This window comes from Cotesia glomerata, linkage group LG1 (genome assembly GCF_020080835.1).
Source record: "Cotesia glomerata isolate CgM1 linkage group LG1, MPM_Cglom_v2.3, whole genome shotgun sequence".
NCBI classification, from domain to species: domain Eukaryota; kingdom Metazoa; phylum Arthropoda; class Insecta; order Hymenoptera; family Braconidae; genus Cotesia; species Cotesia glomerata.
The window spans coordinates 36,979,102-36,994,766 of NC_058158.1; the positions used below are offsets into that span (position 1 = coordinate 36,979,102).

Below are 15,665 nucleotides of genomic sequence, written 5' to 3' on the forward strand. Positions count from 1 at the left end.
CACCCTTTCCATTCACCCTTTTTTAAGGCCTCAACGTCTGTAAAAAACATAACAAAGCCTCTGTAAAAAGTCATTTTTATAAATTATATTTTGTTATAAAAAAGGGAAAAATTTTAAATAGACTTTTTAGAACTTTTGAGCTATTCGGTGTAATTTTTCTCTTGATTGATGATTAGTTTTGATTAAAATTTTTTAATTGTTCAATTATTTTTTAGTAGATAAATTTTTTTATCAAAAGGGGTGTGGTTTTAGTGGAAAAATATATAGAATATCCTGGGAACATTCGCGTTCTTAGAAACTCGTGGGTGGAGCTTATTTTTCCTTGCGCTTTGCATTTTTTGAGTCGACGGGAAGGGTTTCTCAGAGTTACTTCAGCATTTACGTTATAAGTGTTAATAAAATAACTTAATTTTAATATTTTTAGTTAATATTCAAAGATAAGATCCTTTTAAATCCAAAAAAGCTTAATAAAATCGTCTTTCATTCCAAAAAATCATTTTATTTCTTGTTCGAGCTATTTTATCATCTAATTTGTTGATAAAAAATAAAATTTTGGTAAAATATAATCCATTAATCTTTCTTTTAACATTATTATAAACAATTACAGTGAAATTAATTATTTTCAAAATATTTAATCCCAAAATTCATCAAAAATAATTCAAGCTTTGGTTTACAGATCATTCAGAGCACTAATTGAATTATTAGTTAACTAAAATGTGCATTAGTTCAAAATATATTGGAATAATGAATTCAAATGTTGAATTAATTAATTTTTCCACAAATGTCACAACAAATGGCGTCGCGGCGGTGGATTTTATAAAAAAATTTCCTCGACTAAAGTTTAACGGTATTGGATAAATCTTTCAATTGTAAGTATTTTTATTTTATTTTACAACAAGACATGTTTTAATTTTTTTATTTTATAAATAAGAATAGTTGGTCACTGAAAAAAATTATATATTCATCATGCTTTCGTTCCGTCGGACGTTGACGTAGATTTTTGCATTCGCGTCTTTAGAGATGCAAAGAAAATTTTTATTTTATTAGAGCAATGTTTTATATTCGTAAAAAATCAATTGAGACTTAAATACTGACAGTAGTCAATTATTTCTTCATGAATTTCTCAGATAACGATGTCATCGTGATAGTGCTAAATTTGGTTAATCACTTACAAGTGTAGAAGTACTTAGAATCTCAATAAATTCAGTAATGTATTTTTTATTATCTCGATTTTTATGAAAAATTGTTTTTATAAGTTATATTTAATACAAATTTGTAATTTTTAGAAAATTAATTTCAGTTTTTATATTTTAAGCTTCAATTATTTTGCATCGAATAATTTTTCATAATATTCTAGAATCTGAATAATTTTTTCTAAGTTTATTTGTAATTATTCAATGCATGTTTGATTTCTGTAGCTGCCGTCGGAAGTTTTTGATCAATTTTACTTTTAATTTTATGCTACCCTCACGGTTTTGGAAATGCCGTAAAGATTCGGTATTTATACGATATAAATACTGTATTTTTACCGTAATACTTCAGTTATTTTAGCCAGTTTTTTTGTCGAATTATTATGAAAAAATTACGAAATAAATTCAGAATATTTATGGCAATACAATAGAAAAATTACGGTATATTTACAGCATTTAAACCGTAAATATACCGCATATTTACTGTATATCTGCGGCATTATTGCAGCAAAAAACTGGAAAAGAAGATCCCTACTTTCTATTACCGGCAAAATACCAAAAATATGCTGCTTTACTACTATTATTCAATAGCTTGAAATTTTTTTTTATAATATTATAAATTATCGTGAATTATTTTCAAGAGGTTGATAAACTAATTTCTCGATTGTTATTATTATTAATAATTTTTTTTAGTCTAGACCGGGATTCGAACTCAGATCATTTAGTTACGCGCCGAAGGCTCTACCAGTTGAGCTATCAGAGACACTATCCATATCTAATTACTCAGTCACCTAATAAGACTCACCGAGTAATAAACACAGCCGTCCATCTTACGGTAGAAAGCATTATATCTTTAATTATATCAGTATAAACGCGGCAAAATTATAGTATATCTTTGGTATTTTTACCGTAGAAATACGATTTTATTATTTTAAAATTATAGTTATATTATAGTTAATACATCGATTTTTTACGGTAAAAGTTCTAGAGTTTTACAGTAATTTTATAGTATTATTTCTGAACTTTGCAGCAAAAGTACGGTAGAAATGCTGCATAACTATAGTAAAAAAAACTGGCCAAAATGACCACAGAAATACCTTATTATTTCAGAATTATAACGGTAAATTTACAGTAAACGCATTAATACCGAAAATTTACGGTATTTCAAAAACCGCGAGGGTAACAAACTATAAATTTTTTTTCTTTCAAGAATCATTGACTTGTAATCGTTATTTATGTTAGTAAATTAAATTTAGCTTTATGAATCAGATGATGTACTACTCTTATAAAAAAATTAATTAGACCTACAATAGAAAATCTTGGTCTAAAAAAATTATTCTAAAGAAATTTGTGTAATTCTTTTAAATTAAATAAAATTTACTTAAACAAAGGAACATTTCTCAGTTCAAGAATTTTTCAGCTTAATTCAAGCCCCAAAAATTCTTAGAAATAATTTTTTAGGCTCAAAATTTTTTCTCTTGAATTGAATTAATTTTTTATTAGTGCATCAATAAGCGATATTATTATTTTAATAATTTTATTAACATTTTAACTAGTTAACAAAGACATAAATGAATGAAGAACAAAGAAATTTTTTTATCAGATTATTAAACTTATATAAAATTTAATATGATACAATATCGAGATCAAGAGGGTGAATATCGGTATCTTATTCAGAAAAATGATTACCAGTGGCTGAATTTATTGATATACCTTCTTATAAAATAAATTCGCCGTTTCTATTTTATCAGTTACCATTTCTACAGCTCTCAATTTTATCCAGTGAGTTTTCTTGCAGTCGTACGGTATAAAACCAAGTGTGTTGATCAGCTGTCGAGGGGTTGGAGCAGTACCAGACAAAGTTACCCTTATTTCCGAAAATCGATGAACGACCTCCGAGTTCCTTCTGTGGCTTTTAGATGTCGCGAATTTATAGATTTCAAAAAACTGAAGTTATTGGCTGTATCTAGACCTTTTAATGAGTCTATTTATTTCGTAATCGATGCATGATAAACTTTAATACTTTAAATGACAGCATGAGCTTTGAAAATTTTGAAAAAAGATATTGTAGGTCTTGAAATTTTTATAGATTAATCTCTCGATTGAAAAAAGGTTTAAAAATGATTAAATTAATAGAAAAGTTTAATAAACTAAATTACTAATTAGCAAATAATAATTTATCCTTGTAATTCGAAACCAACCGAGTAAACTAAGGGATACTTTTTTATTATCAAATGTGTTTGCTTGAATAAAAAAAAAATATTATCTACAATGAATCGTTTGTCGAAATCTCCTAAAATGTTTACTTGGCATCAAAGTCATCGGAATTGCAAGGTTTACGTTTACTTTGCCTCCCGTTCGAGGGTTAAAATCCTCAAAGTAACGATATATTCGTAGAGTTTTTTCGTTGAATGCTTGAATTTTTTTCATCTCCTTCTTTACCTTTATTTATTTATTCTTTTTTTATATTTTATCTCACTACAGTAAGATCTATCAGGGTCCAACTCTCCTTTTCTAGTTTCTCATAGTACGTGGTTTGTGTTTGCATTTCTTTCCCGAGGGATGGTAGACGTGCAATTTCGAAAAGCCGATTTCAATTCCGTTTTCTTTTCAGGAAAGAAATCTCGAGAGCTACAGTCTGAAGTCCAGGACTCGCTTTGGCAACGGAGGGTGAGCGGTCACTCGGGATTACGCTGGTCATATATATATATATATACAACCTCGGATATATATTTACGTGTAAAAATCCACCAATTCTTATCAAAGTAGCCAATCATTTCGAAGTTTCGATATTTTCAATGCTCAACATTTTATTTGTGGAAATGTCACCGTCAGATTGTTCAGGTAAAATTCATTTCATTATTATTATAATTATTTTCATATAGATTTTAAACTTCACAAAGGGTAGGTAATTTTTTTTTTAAATTACAATTCTTATTTTTATTTTTTTGCGTTGAAAAGACAGTTAGATCTTTGATAAAAAATTATTATTTAATAATAGAATGCCATATTTTTAATTTATTTAAAAATTTTACAAATTTCTGCCTTTATAATTTTTTTTAGAAATTAACAAGCTAGTAAAGTAGCCAGAATTAATTTGATGTAAAAGCGAGTAATTAATAGGTAGTGGCTTGAGTTTTAGACCTCCTAACATGTAACCAGAAGATCCAGGTTCAAATCCTGGCCTGATCTCGATCCTTATTATTAAAAAAAAATTATCTTCGCTTTAAATCAGCTTAATAATTTAATAAATTTGCTTAAAAAAAAAAATATTTTAAATGAAATTAGATGAATTGGAAGGCCTCCAAAAATTTACATAAATAAATTTACAATAGTTATGTTATTATACAAAGTAATGTTGGTATTTAATAGTTATAAAAATGAATTTATAATTACGTTCGGAAAAACTGATAGTTTTTGAAATAAATGCACAATCAGCTCGGATTTGCGATCGGACATAAAAGGGGAAATCCCCGACAGTTGAAGAACGAAAGTAGCGTAGAGTAATGTATAAGATAGTGGGAGAAAATGAGAAGCGTGCGCAGAGTCGAACACCAGAAGAATGGAGTTGACGGGGCGAAAATCATGAAGGCCGGAAGCGGAAACGAAGCTCATCGTTATACTTCACGTTGAGCATTGGTCTTTCGTGAAAGGTTCTTACAATACAGATGGATTCTTTTTTCATTTTATTCCATTTAATATAGACATGGACATACATCTTTATATATATATATATACGGCTATTTTTTTTGCTCCGCTAATTACAGATAATTACTTATATTATCAAGAGTAAATTACATAAACTTTTATTATAGAAATAATAATAACAATAGTAACTTGACATTTGATTTATTATGAAAAATCCATGGAGGATTTATTCTAGCGACTTTTATACAACGTCAGCGTCACAACGACGATGTTTCCGTCTTTCCGGTTGCCATGGTCATATAAACACATTTTTATATGACACAGGAGTAGATATATTTCTTTAGCGGAGGTCCGAGAGCAAGTCAACCGTGTGGCGACGTGTTTCAAGAAAAAGGCTCGATGCTCTTTGTTCCCCAGAACAGCATTGCCTCGTAGTTCGTACTCTTTTTGCCTAGCATTGGTATTCCACCGTCGTATTTATCCCTCGACTTTACTCTACACCCCCGTGCATCCGTCAGGCTCTTGATCTACGTTGAAATAACTTTTATTCAATTTTAATATCTGCATTCAATTCTACTAAGTTTATTGATCAAAGAACTTGCTTAAACTTAATTACTTTCGTAAAGTGAAAGCATCTATTGACTTTTGAAGAAAAAAATTCTTTCAGAAGGTTCAAAATTAGTCAATTTGATAGTAAAATATTTATATTATTTTGAAGTTTTGGGATTATTTTATTTTAACTTTAAAAACTACAAAATATTTTGTTATTTTATAGTTTTGAAAAAGTTGCCTTTTTTATTTCAATTTAATAAAAAATTACAGTGTTAATTATTTTATATTCTTCTTCTTGCAAATACATTCTGTCTAAATGGATTAAATTTTTGAAAAATGAAGAAATAATATTTTTAAAAGGATTTCTTCCCTTAAAAATATTGAAAATTAGTCAATTTGATAGTAAAATAATTATATTATATTAAAGTTTTGGGATTATATTATTTTAACTTTAAAAACTACAAAATATTTTGTTATTTTATAGTTTTGAAAAAATTGTGTTTTTAATTTTTATTTGATAAAAAATTACAGTGCTGATTATTTTATTTTTTCTCGTTGCAAATATATTCTATCTAAATGGATTAAATTTTTAAAAAATTAAGAAATAAAATTTTTAAAAGGATTTCTTCCCTTAAAAATATTGAAAAAAGTTGTCAAAGATAACGATAATAGAGTTATTGCCGGTATATAATTTTTATTAAAGTTATATCATAAAGAAATGACAAAATGAGATTGACAAGAATCGGCAAAGTCACTTCTAACTTATCTTCAAACTTCACCGTCTACTTTCTGAATACAAGTTAAAGTAAAGAACTATTTGAGACAAAATACTGTTATCGCAAAGAAAATCCAGTTACCAGTCAAATGAATTTCACACAGAAAGAATGGTTCACTTGAACCAAGAAAATATTTTTCTTGCTAATTATTTTCTTGGGCGAAAAAAAAATTTTTTTTTGACACAAGAAATTTCACTTATCTCAACAAAATTAATTCTCTTGCTTCAAGAAATACGTATCTTGATCCAAGACAATTTATTTGAATCAAGAACATTTTCTTGTTTTAAGAAAATTTTTCTCTTGCTCCAAAAAATTAAGTTCTTGACAGAAGTAAATTTTCTTGTCTTGAGAAAATTTTTCTCTTGCTCCAAAAAATTAAATATCTCGATGATAAATTTTCATTAATATTTTTATTGACAAACATGTCAAATGGGAAGATCAAATAATATTGAACTATTTTCTTTCATTCAATATGTATAATTGCGTGCTAAAATAATCTAAAATGGGTATCAAATATTCAAGAGAAAAATTTTCTCAAGGTGAGAAAATTTTTTTTTCAGCTGAAGTAGGTGGCGCTGCTTCCCTGAAGTATCTAAAAATCTTGATCCAATATAAAAATTGATTGTATCAAGTATTTATGATAATTTGAATTAAGAAAAATTACTTCCACCAAGAATAGAATTTCAAGAAAAATTTTTACTTCGGCCAAGACAACTTCGGTCTTCCTTCGGGCACCCGGAAATTTACTTGAGCCAAGAATTTTATTCTCCAGTCAAGAAATTTTTTTTTCTGTGCACGTTATCATTTCTTGCAACAAAAAATACCCAAAATAATGAAGAAATATAACAAATAAAGAAACTGAAGATAAATTTAATGTACCTTTGATGTATCGTCAAGTTCACGTGTGATTCAGTGACTGATTTTCCAAAGCACATTGAGAGCTTTTCCGAAGTATGTTCACCCTTTACTTAAACTCTCCGTGAAAATCTCTGGGGTGTCGCTAAGCAATCAATCACCTTGTGACAGTCCTCGTTCACTTCCTCCTCGAGTCTTATTTCTTCCCGATGTGAATTAACAATAAAAAAACACCGAGAGCCCATGAATGGATGAGCGAGAGTGTAGCAGTTGTAAAAAATAAAGATAATGATAATAAAAATAAGAAGGCATATATTAGCAATTGCTTAAAGAGCTCTGTTGAAAATCCGAGCCTGGTTGAGATCTTGCTTTGATGCCGCACACTTTACGGTTCGCTCCCTATTGGAGGATACTAAAACCCTAATGTATTCATGAGATAATTATTTCTTGCATTCATAATATGAGGCTGTAAAGTTTTTTATTGGTCCGAGCCTCCCAGCTAATAGCTCGGGTAATGCAGTTACTAAATACAAAGTTTGCTGGTAACTTCTATTCTCCCGGTCTTTAACTCCTATCGTCCGTTAAATAATCTTGTGATCATAACATAACTATTCGCCAGATAATTACTTCCCACGACATTTTTTTTCCCGTAACTAATTTATTGTTTTCGTCCTTTAGTTTTTTTTTTATTATTTATTTATTAAATCTTTACTATTTTTATTAGCTTAAAATAATCGACAAAATTTGAAATTATTAAACAGGTAATTTATTAAAAAATAATTTATCATTTTTTAAAAATTTATTTTGTGTAATACAAACAAAAATTCTAAATTATTTTTACTGAAAAAAAAAAATTCACGAAATAACATCGAATTTAGGGATTAAATATTTGAAAAGTTTAAGAGATGTTTTCACCGGAATCTCCAGAGAATTTATTATCAATTATTATAAAAGGATAAGATTTTTTTTTTTGGATTAAAATAAATAAGAAAATGAATTTTCATGGAAATTATTATAAAATTTATTGACAAAATGAAATTCGGGGATCGGACGTATTTTTCATGCATTTCCTTGGAGGATTGGTAGCTCTTGAATGCTTATGTATTATTCGTGAGAGGCTAGACTCAGAGGGTAGTTTAAAATTGCCAAGAGGTCTCTTACCCATTCCTGGGGATCGGTATCGGCATCCTTCGAAATCAGTAAAATAGTTGGAATGTGTTTTTTCGAGCTCTCGAACACGTCACATGAATAAAAAAAATCCTTCAAAGTTACTGGCTCGGGCGTTTGCGGTCACCCTCCCGGTCCCTGTCGAGTGGAACGTGCATATGGGAAAATAAGAGTAAAAGACCGGGAGCTCGAGTTTTTATGAAAATGTCGATCGATAGTGTTTTTATACTCTTCTATGTTCTTGTCCTTTAACCACCGGAAATTCAATTTTCTTTGAAAATATTCAAATATCAATGAATCGTGTGATATTGTCACTTGAATAAAGTATTTTTTTATGTACCGGCGAGGGTGGAATTTAGGGGATGAATTGATGCTTATAGCTTTGCCTCCTAAGCGCCGTTACGGATCATAAAACATCTTCAGTCACACAAGCTATTCCACTGAATTCGTCAAATAATTCTTATACTTTTATTGAGTACTTTATTTTTAGTTTCTTTGAATTTTTACTCGAAAATAAATATTTTTTAAGACTTCAGTCCAGTGAAAAATTTTTTTAAATGCTAAATTTCCATATTAGACTAATTCAGGTCTCATATAAAATAATTTGGTCATATATGGTTAGACCATGCTTCATAAAAAATAAATTTCAATTCATATTAATTATTTTGAACTTTTATATATTTAAAATAGTTTTTAATTCAAAGTTTTTATAAAAAACTTTCAATTTTTTGCTTTTAAAGTTAAAAAAAAAAAAAATTATTTATTATATTTTAGAATTTAACTCTCTAGTAATGAGAAAACTTAGCGATCATGCGCTACCTGGCGGATATTTTTATTACTACTTTATAAAAAAAAATTATATATGACTATATCAGGCTTGGTGTGACCAATTTTCATATCAAATTATATTAGAACATATAAAAAATAATATCTGGACAAATCAAAAATTTTTCTCACGTGTTTTAGTTGTAAAAAATTCACTAAAAGTTTCCATACATAAAAATATAAGAGCACTTAACGTTAAAAAATCATAAGGGAAAACATTTTTATCATGATAACCATGATCCCCTTGGACCTGTCCTATTCGAGTAACCGCACTACCAATCAACAGCAATTTCAAGAGCCCTTACATTACTTTCTGGTAATAAACTAGCAGAACAATTTAATTCTCCAGCGGCAAAAGCAAAATAGGAGCGGGTATAAATTGGGCTTTCATAAAAAAACAGGTTGGTACAACCGGTGGCAAGATCGTGGATAGTCAAGACTTGCGCGGGAGTCGAGGTCGAGGGTACGCTCGTCACTCGTCACTGATGACGGGTCATATTTGGATACGGTGTTTTCACGTCAAGTTGAGGGTGCGTCTGTATCTACGAGGCCGGCATCATAATCTCCGATTGAGGGTCGTGGCACATCCAAACACCAGGGAACATCTTATCTTTATATTACACATAGCCAGTGGTACTCAATGCTATGTACATCGCTTGAAAAAAAGCCTATCACAATAATAAAAGGGAGAAAACTCGATAGGGGATTAATATTAATAATATTACACTTTTTTTTTCTTATCAAAAAAAAGTTATGGCTCAATTTTCTCCGGGAAATTTTGAATGTATTATCGCTGTTTATTTATATTTATTTTAGTAACAGTAAAAATCTTTTGTTTTGTCTGTAAGACAGAACATGATTCATGTGCTTGCAGGCGTCGGTGTTTTCCATAAAAACTATAAATCCTCGACAATCCCATGAGATATTCGCCCTTTTATAAAACGCAGAGAGAAAATCACATTTCTGTCTTTTTTTGCTGTCCAAGCGTCGCTGCTGGCGAGCAGAAATTTATGTATCCCGGAAAATGTGAGTCATTCGATATGGCAAATAATTTCATAAAATATCTCGAGCTGTCTTTGTTAGCAGAATCAATAATTTCTACAAAAGAATTCGAATTCAAGCTTAAATTAATTTAATACATAATGTATACTTTGAAAATTACTGTAATTTGAACGGCAAATGTAAATGTGACAATCATTTTTTGGCAACCGAAATACCAGCAGTTGAAATAATGTCTGTTTCACGTCAGCCGAGCTTTTGATTCATGTCGACCCTCCTACGCTACCCTACTGATACTGTTCCATGTTCTTCAATGTTCGCTGTGTAATTCGAAATTCTTTACGCATTTCATCGAGTTTCAGGAGGATAAAAAAAAACAGGGGAAGGACCCACGGAATTTTTTCCTCGGTAAAAAAAGTTTACACGGGTGTCATAAGCCAACGCACTCAATTTAAAGATTGTTTGGGAGTATGAAGGTTGTCTGATAGACTGAGGGTTGCTCAAGCCCCTTTGGCTTTAGATTCATTCATCAATAACGGCTTTATAATCTTCCTCCGTCATATTTTGCAGTTCATTTCTCAATTTGTCTTGTCGATTAAATTGGGAATCTTTTCCAAAGATTTTCAAATTTTTTTTTTTGTAGTTATAATTTGAATGACATTTATTCTACTAGTCTACTTAAAATATCACTAGTACAAATTGATATTGTCAAATTTACCCACCATAAGTGAAAGTAAAAGACACGAGACTACTGCTAGGACGCAGCGTGAGTGGAATGGCAAATTGTTGGACAGTAGCAAAGCGTGGAGCGACGAGAGAAAGGCAGGCGATTGTGAAGAACGTTGTCTGATGGAACTACTGGTTGATGGGGATACGAAGCAAGGGAGCGAGAGAGAGGCTCGGGTAATCTGTGATTCAAAGAGAACGATCCATCTTGCAAGTTGCCAGGATTCAATCGTCGACATTTGTTTGCGAAATCAGTCCCAGAGGACTCATTCACTCTCATTCTCTTGTCTCGTTCATCCAAATATCCCAATCATTCACTAAAATATCTATTTATTATTGTTCTATTTTAAAATTTTGTCAATCAAATTAGTTTAATTGTTAATTAAATCTAAAAAATAATGACCTAGAAGCTTCTTGAAATTTTGAAAACAAATTATGTATATTTTAGGAATTAACTCTCTACTGTCGAGAGAATTCAGCGACTATGCGCCACCTGTTGGATTTTTTTTGAAACTAATTTTTATTAAAAATTTTTTGTGGAGGTATTAGACTATATTAAGCCAAATTTTCATATCCAGACATATAAAAAATTATAAATAGACATTTTATAAATTTTTTTTAAGGGATTGATCCATATTAATTGTTTTTCTCAATTCTTCTTCTGCATAAAATATTCCGTATAATCCTGAGAATTTGGAAACTCGAATTAATTCCTGGGAGAGAAAAGGCTCGGGCTTAATAAGGTGATATATATTTATTTGGCGGGTGGGGTGGAGTTTATAGGCAAAAGAGGGTGAGGAAACAAGAGTCGATCTATGGAAGACGTAAACCAAGTAGCTTAGCATTCCGAAAAAAGTAAAATAAAATAAAAATAGAATACGAATTCGATGGGATATTTTTCGATGTAGCAGATCCTATAAAGTGACCCCTGCAGTCGGTGGAGCGTCTCTCCCTTGAGCTACAATCGACAGTATCCCATCGTCCGTCTCATTCTATATACTACACACTACATTCGATCCCCTGAAATGCGCGGGCTCTTGGCCTTTTCCACACACAAAATTATTGCTCTTCTTATATATTCGTCCATCGAATCGGGGCACGTTGAATAATTTGGCTCTCTGGATTTCGGAGATAAGGGAAAACATCGAATCGAGATCGACTGTGCAGACCAAAAGAAAAATAAGTTTATCTCAAAAAAAAAAATTCACTTTTTCAAATTAATTTAGAAAATTTACAAACCTCTTTGGTTTTTAATAGCTGATTTATTTATTTTGTATGTAGTGATAATTTATGAACCTCGTTTCTTGTATTATCTGAGCTGTTAGGTTAACAGTATGACATCCAAATAACAACATATTTCTCGGTTGAACTTTGACTGCGAACCGCAAGAAAGCCATTGAGTACACGATTAATGCTTGTGTAAAAAATAATATAATATAATTATCATTATTATTGTTATTTTTATTATTAATTATTTAAATTTATACCTAAAGTCATGTTACCGCTGATTATTTCAGGACTCTTTTTAAAGTCTGATATTGCCGCTATAGGAATTCCCCAATTCAACACAGGGCCCCAAAAATGCGTGCTAAATTTATCAATAACATTGCTCAATACTCCTTAAAAGCATATTTAATAACAATAATATATAACATAAACATAATGAGAACGACTGACCTCATTAACCATTCCCTGGTTTCTTTTTGACTCAATATTTTTTTTGCAACACTCATGATTAAAATAGAAAATTGTGCTTCATCAATAATCGATGCTCTCAAATCAAGTTACCTCATAATTACAGATCAAAATATGATTAATCGAAGTTATGATAAATTTATTATTTCGAGTGTGTAGTCAATGGCTTTTGGCAGTAAACTAACCATGTATTCTGCTAAAACAAACTAGTGAACTCGTTTAAAGTCTGATATCGAATGTCGTCATAGCTTTCGTTGATTAGCATATTATATTATGATAATGTCTTTCACAACAGTTTTATTCATAATAAATAAATATAAATATAAATATAAATACAAATACATGTTTAATTTATAAGACGTAGATTCGTACTCGCAAAGTATTACGCAAAGTAACGAGTAATAAATTCAATTAAATTATTTTTGATTTAATTAATTAAATAAGAGCATTTTTAAATTAAAAATTAAGAGCATTTTTTTAATTATAAATTAATGAATTAAATTCACAAGGAAATAATTTATTATAATGATATTCATACGGCGAACAATAAATTACAGCAAGTCGTTGAAATAATCAATCATAAGAGTTGTTGATACATTTGCATAAGCATTTACCCGCATCATTGATCATAAATCCCCTAATGCTAACAATGATATATATTTATATTTTTCCTCCAGTGCTCCTATTTCTATTCCTGTATTCTGACACTTGATTTTTGCCTACAACAAACGTCACGCTTAGCTCTCTTGTCTTATTTTTCCGACCCCTCATTCCTTATAATAAATGCACAGGTTATTATTTTATACATATAATATTGATGGCGGTATGAATGTTGCATGGAGAATACATACAATATACGATATACGATATACGGTGTCTTGAAGTCTTACAATATTAGGGAGTGGATCATACTGGAGAGTAGAGGGAGAAATACCGAGTGTGTACCCTCAACCACTCAGCCACCGAGAGGGGTAAAGTAAGCATGCGCTAAAATGGGGTGGTATTATTGATCCAAGCGGGTGGATTCTGGAATCTAAAGGGTCCAGCATCGTGCCCAGGTTCTTCTGTGCCCTTGACTCTCTGTTTTTTTAGTTTTTCCTTTTTATCGTCCCTTTTCTTTCATCAATATAATCAATATTATTTTTTTTGAGCTTCTTTAACTATGTAAAAATTATTTTAATGAATTTTAAACTTTCTTATTTATTTATTTAATGAATTTAAGAGATTCTGTTTTAATTTATATTGAGATATTTAATTTTATGTATCTTGATTATTTTCTGCGTGAGTTAAAATTGAATTAATAAAAAATATTTGTAAAAATAAGAAAAAAAAATCACAAAAAATAGACTTTTTTGCAGCGGCGTGAGATTTTCAAGCGTTTGTTTGACAATAGCTTATCTGAATGCGTTGGACATATATTCCGTCGCACATTTGGTTCCCTCAAAAGCATAAACTCTGTAGTGTACTTTTAGGTTCTAACAAAGTCCGGCAAGTAGTCTCTTTTCTGTCCCTAACTTGAATGCCTTATACACATTGAGAAAACGCGGGTCTCAATAAAAAGTCACAAGATTGCGAGAGAACTCGTTTCATCTCGAGAAAGTATCAAGTGTAAGCCGAGAGCGACACACCCTCGTGTCCCGAGACTTACAGGAAAATATTCTCTCGCCCTTTGACAACTCCAATGAATAGAACCATTTGCATCAAGGGTTTTCCAAATGTGAAAGCTTTACATTCAGTCTTTTCAAGTGTTAGAACTTTTTGTTATTCAAATGACTAATGACTAATAGAAATTAATCAAACTAGTCGATTTTTTGAAAATTACTATTTCATTTATTAATTTTTTATACAAAAAATTTATTTATCAATTTTTTTTATTAATTTTTCATACAAAAAATTCATTTATTAATTTTTGTCTTAATTTTTTATACAAAAAATTTATTTATTAATCTTTTTATTAATTTTTTATGCAAACAATCTATTTATTAATTTTTTATACAAACAATTTATTTATTAATCTTTTTATTATTTTTTTGTACAAAAAATTAATTAATTAATTTTCTTACACAAAAAATTAATTTATTAATTTTTTGCAATAAGATTAAAAAGTCAAAAATTGGGAATGCTGATTATCTTAAAGCTTAAAGCTACTGTGGTCTTATTTATGCACTGCTCGACGGTGTAATTGTTCAGTGACTGGTTCTTGATGCGCCGCCATTTGAGTAAAAGATTCTTGGCGCTTCAAAGAGTCACTTTGGTTTAGCCTTTACCTTTGTATTCGTTCGCTCTTCTTAATTTCACTCTACATAACCGTCCGCTACGCCTGCACATCAACGGAATAAGGAATTAAGAATGAAGAAGGGAATTCTTCAGTGCACAACCGGCATCTCAGTTTTTAATTGCCGTTTCTTCGGAGTTGCAATCGACGCGTGTTCATCTTATTGTTATTTATTTTTTGTTATTATTATTTTTAATTATCCCTGTTATAAAATTATAACAAATACTTTTTTTACCTGAGAAAATGAACACTTATTATCAAATTGTCGTTCATTAAAAGTTATCTCGTAACATGTGTTATTTAATATCAAAATAATTAAAGAAAAAATAACGATAAATCAACGGTGAATAAATTAGCAGTAATTTGATTTAAATAGAATAATAATTCAAGATGAATGAGCCTGAACATTTTTGCTTTTTATACTCACGCTGAGCGCTGCTATTCTCCGGCTAGTACACTCAATTTTCCAGCACTTTACGTGTCTAGTCTTTTTAAAATATAAAAAAAAAATGCGATTTCTTGAGTGCTTTCACAAAGAGGTACAATTCTTGGTGGTGAAAAAATTATAAAAATATTTTTATCATTTTTACTTGGACAATTGTCCTCAGTGATGAAATATTATTGTTAAGTTTAAAGCGAGCAATTTTAATTGTTAAAATTGAATAAGATTTATCACTACAATAATTTTTTATTGTTATTATTATCAAAAAAAAAAGATTAAAATTTTTTTTATGAGACAAAATAATTTTTTTTTACACAAAATTCTCATTTTTTCTAATAAAAAAATTTTACGGCCTTATGCTGCTTTTAAATTAAATTATTACTAGCAACTTTGCAGTCACTATGTGACTGCCGCGATTTGTGAACTATAAATAAATAAAATTTTGCTTTATTAAATAATGACTTTTGTTAAATTGCATTGTACTTTCTTAACTATTGAGGTTTTCAAAGATATAA

General features: G+C 29.8%; 1 protein-coding gene and 1 long non-coding RNA gene across 5 annotated transcripts in view; one reads left to right on the top strand and one right to left on the bottom strand.

Annotated features, from left to right (window-relative positions):
* The window catches only part of LOC123259294, a 54,276-nt gene that overhangs the window by 940 nt on the left and 37,671 nt on the right, over positions 1–15,665 (top strand). Inside the window, exons 1-3 of one of the 4 annotated variants that reach the window (XR_006508208.1) lie at positions 210–555; positions 677–869; positions 3,805–4,034. This is a non-coding gene — a long non-coding RNA (uncharacterized LOC123259294). Of the gene's footprint in view, positions 1–209; positions 556–676; positions 870–2,764; positions 3,718–3,804; positions 4,035–15,665 lie in introns of those variants that run through there. The other 3 variants (XR_006508210.1, XR_006508212.1, XR_006508211.1) reach the window with 3 other exon arrangements.
* On the bottom strand, positions 11,403–12,669 carry LOC123259284 (mitochondrial pyruvate carrier 1-like). The gene is made up of 4 exons (XM_044719649.1): positions 12,416–12,669; positions 12,226–12,326; positions 11,978–12,152; positions 11,403–11,897 (listed from the first exon to the last, which is right to left on the bottom strand). Exons 1-3 carry the CDS (start codon positions 12,469–12,471, stop codon positions 12,001–12,003), a joined length of 309 nt encoding a protein of 102 aa, XP_044575584.1. The 5' UTR covers positions 12,472–12,669; the 3' UTR covers positions 11,403–11,897; positions 11,978–12,000.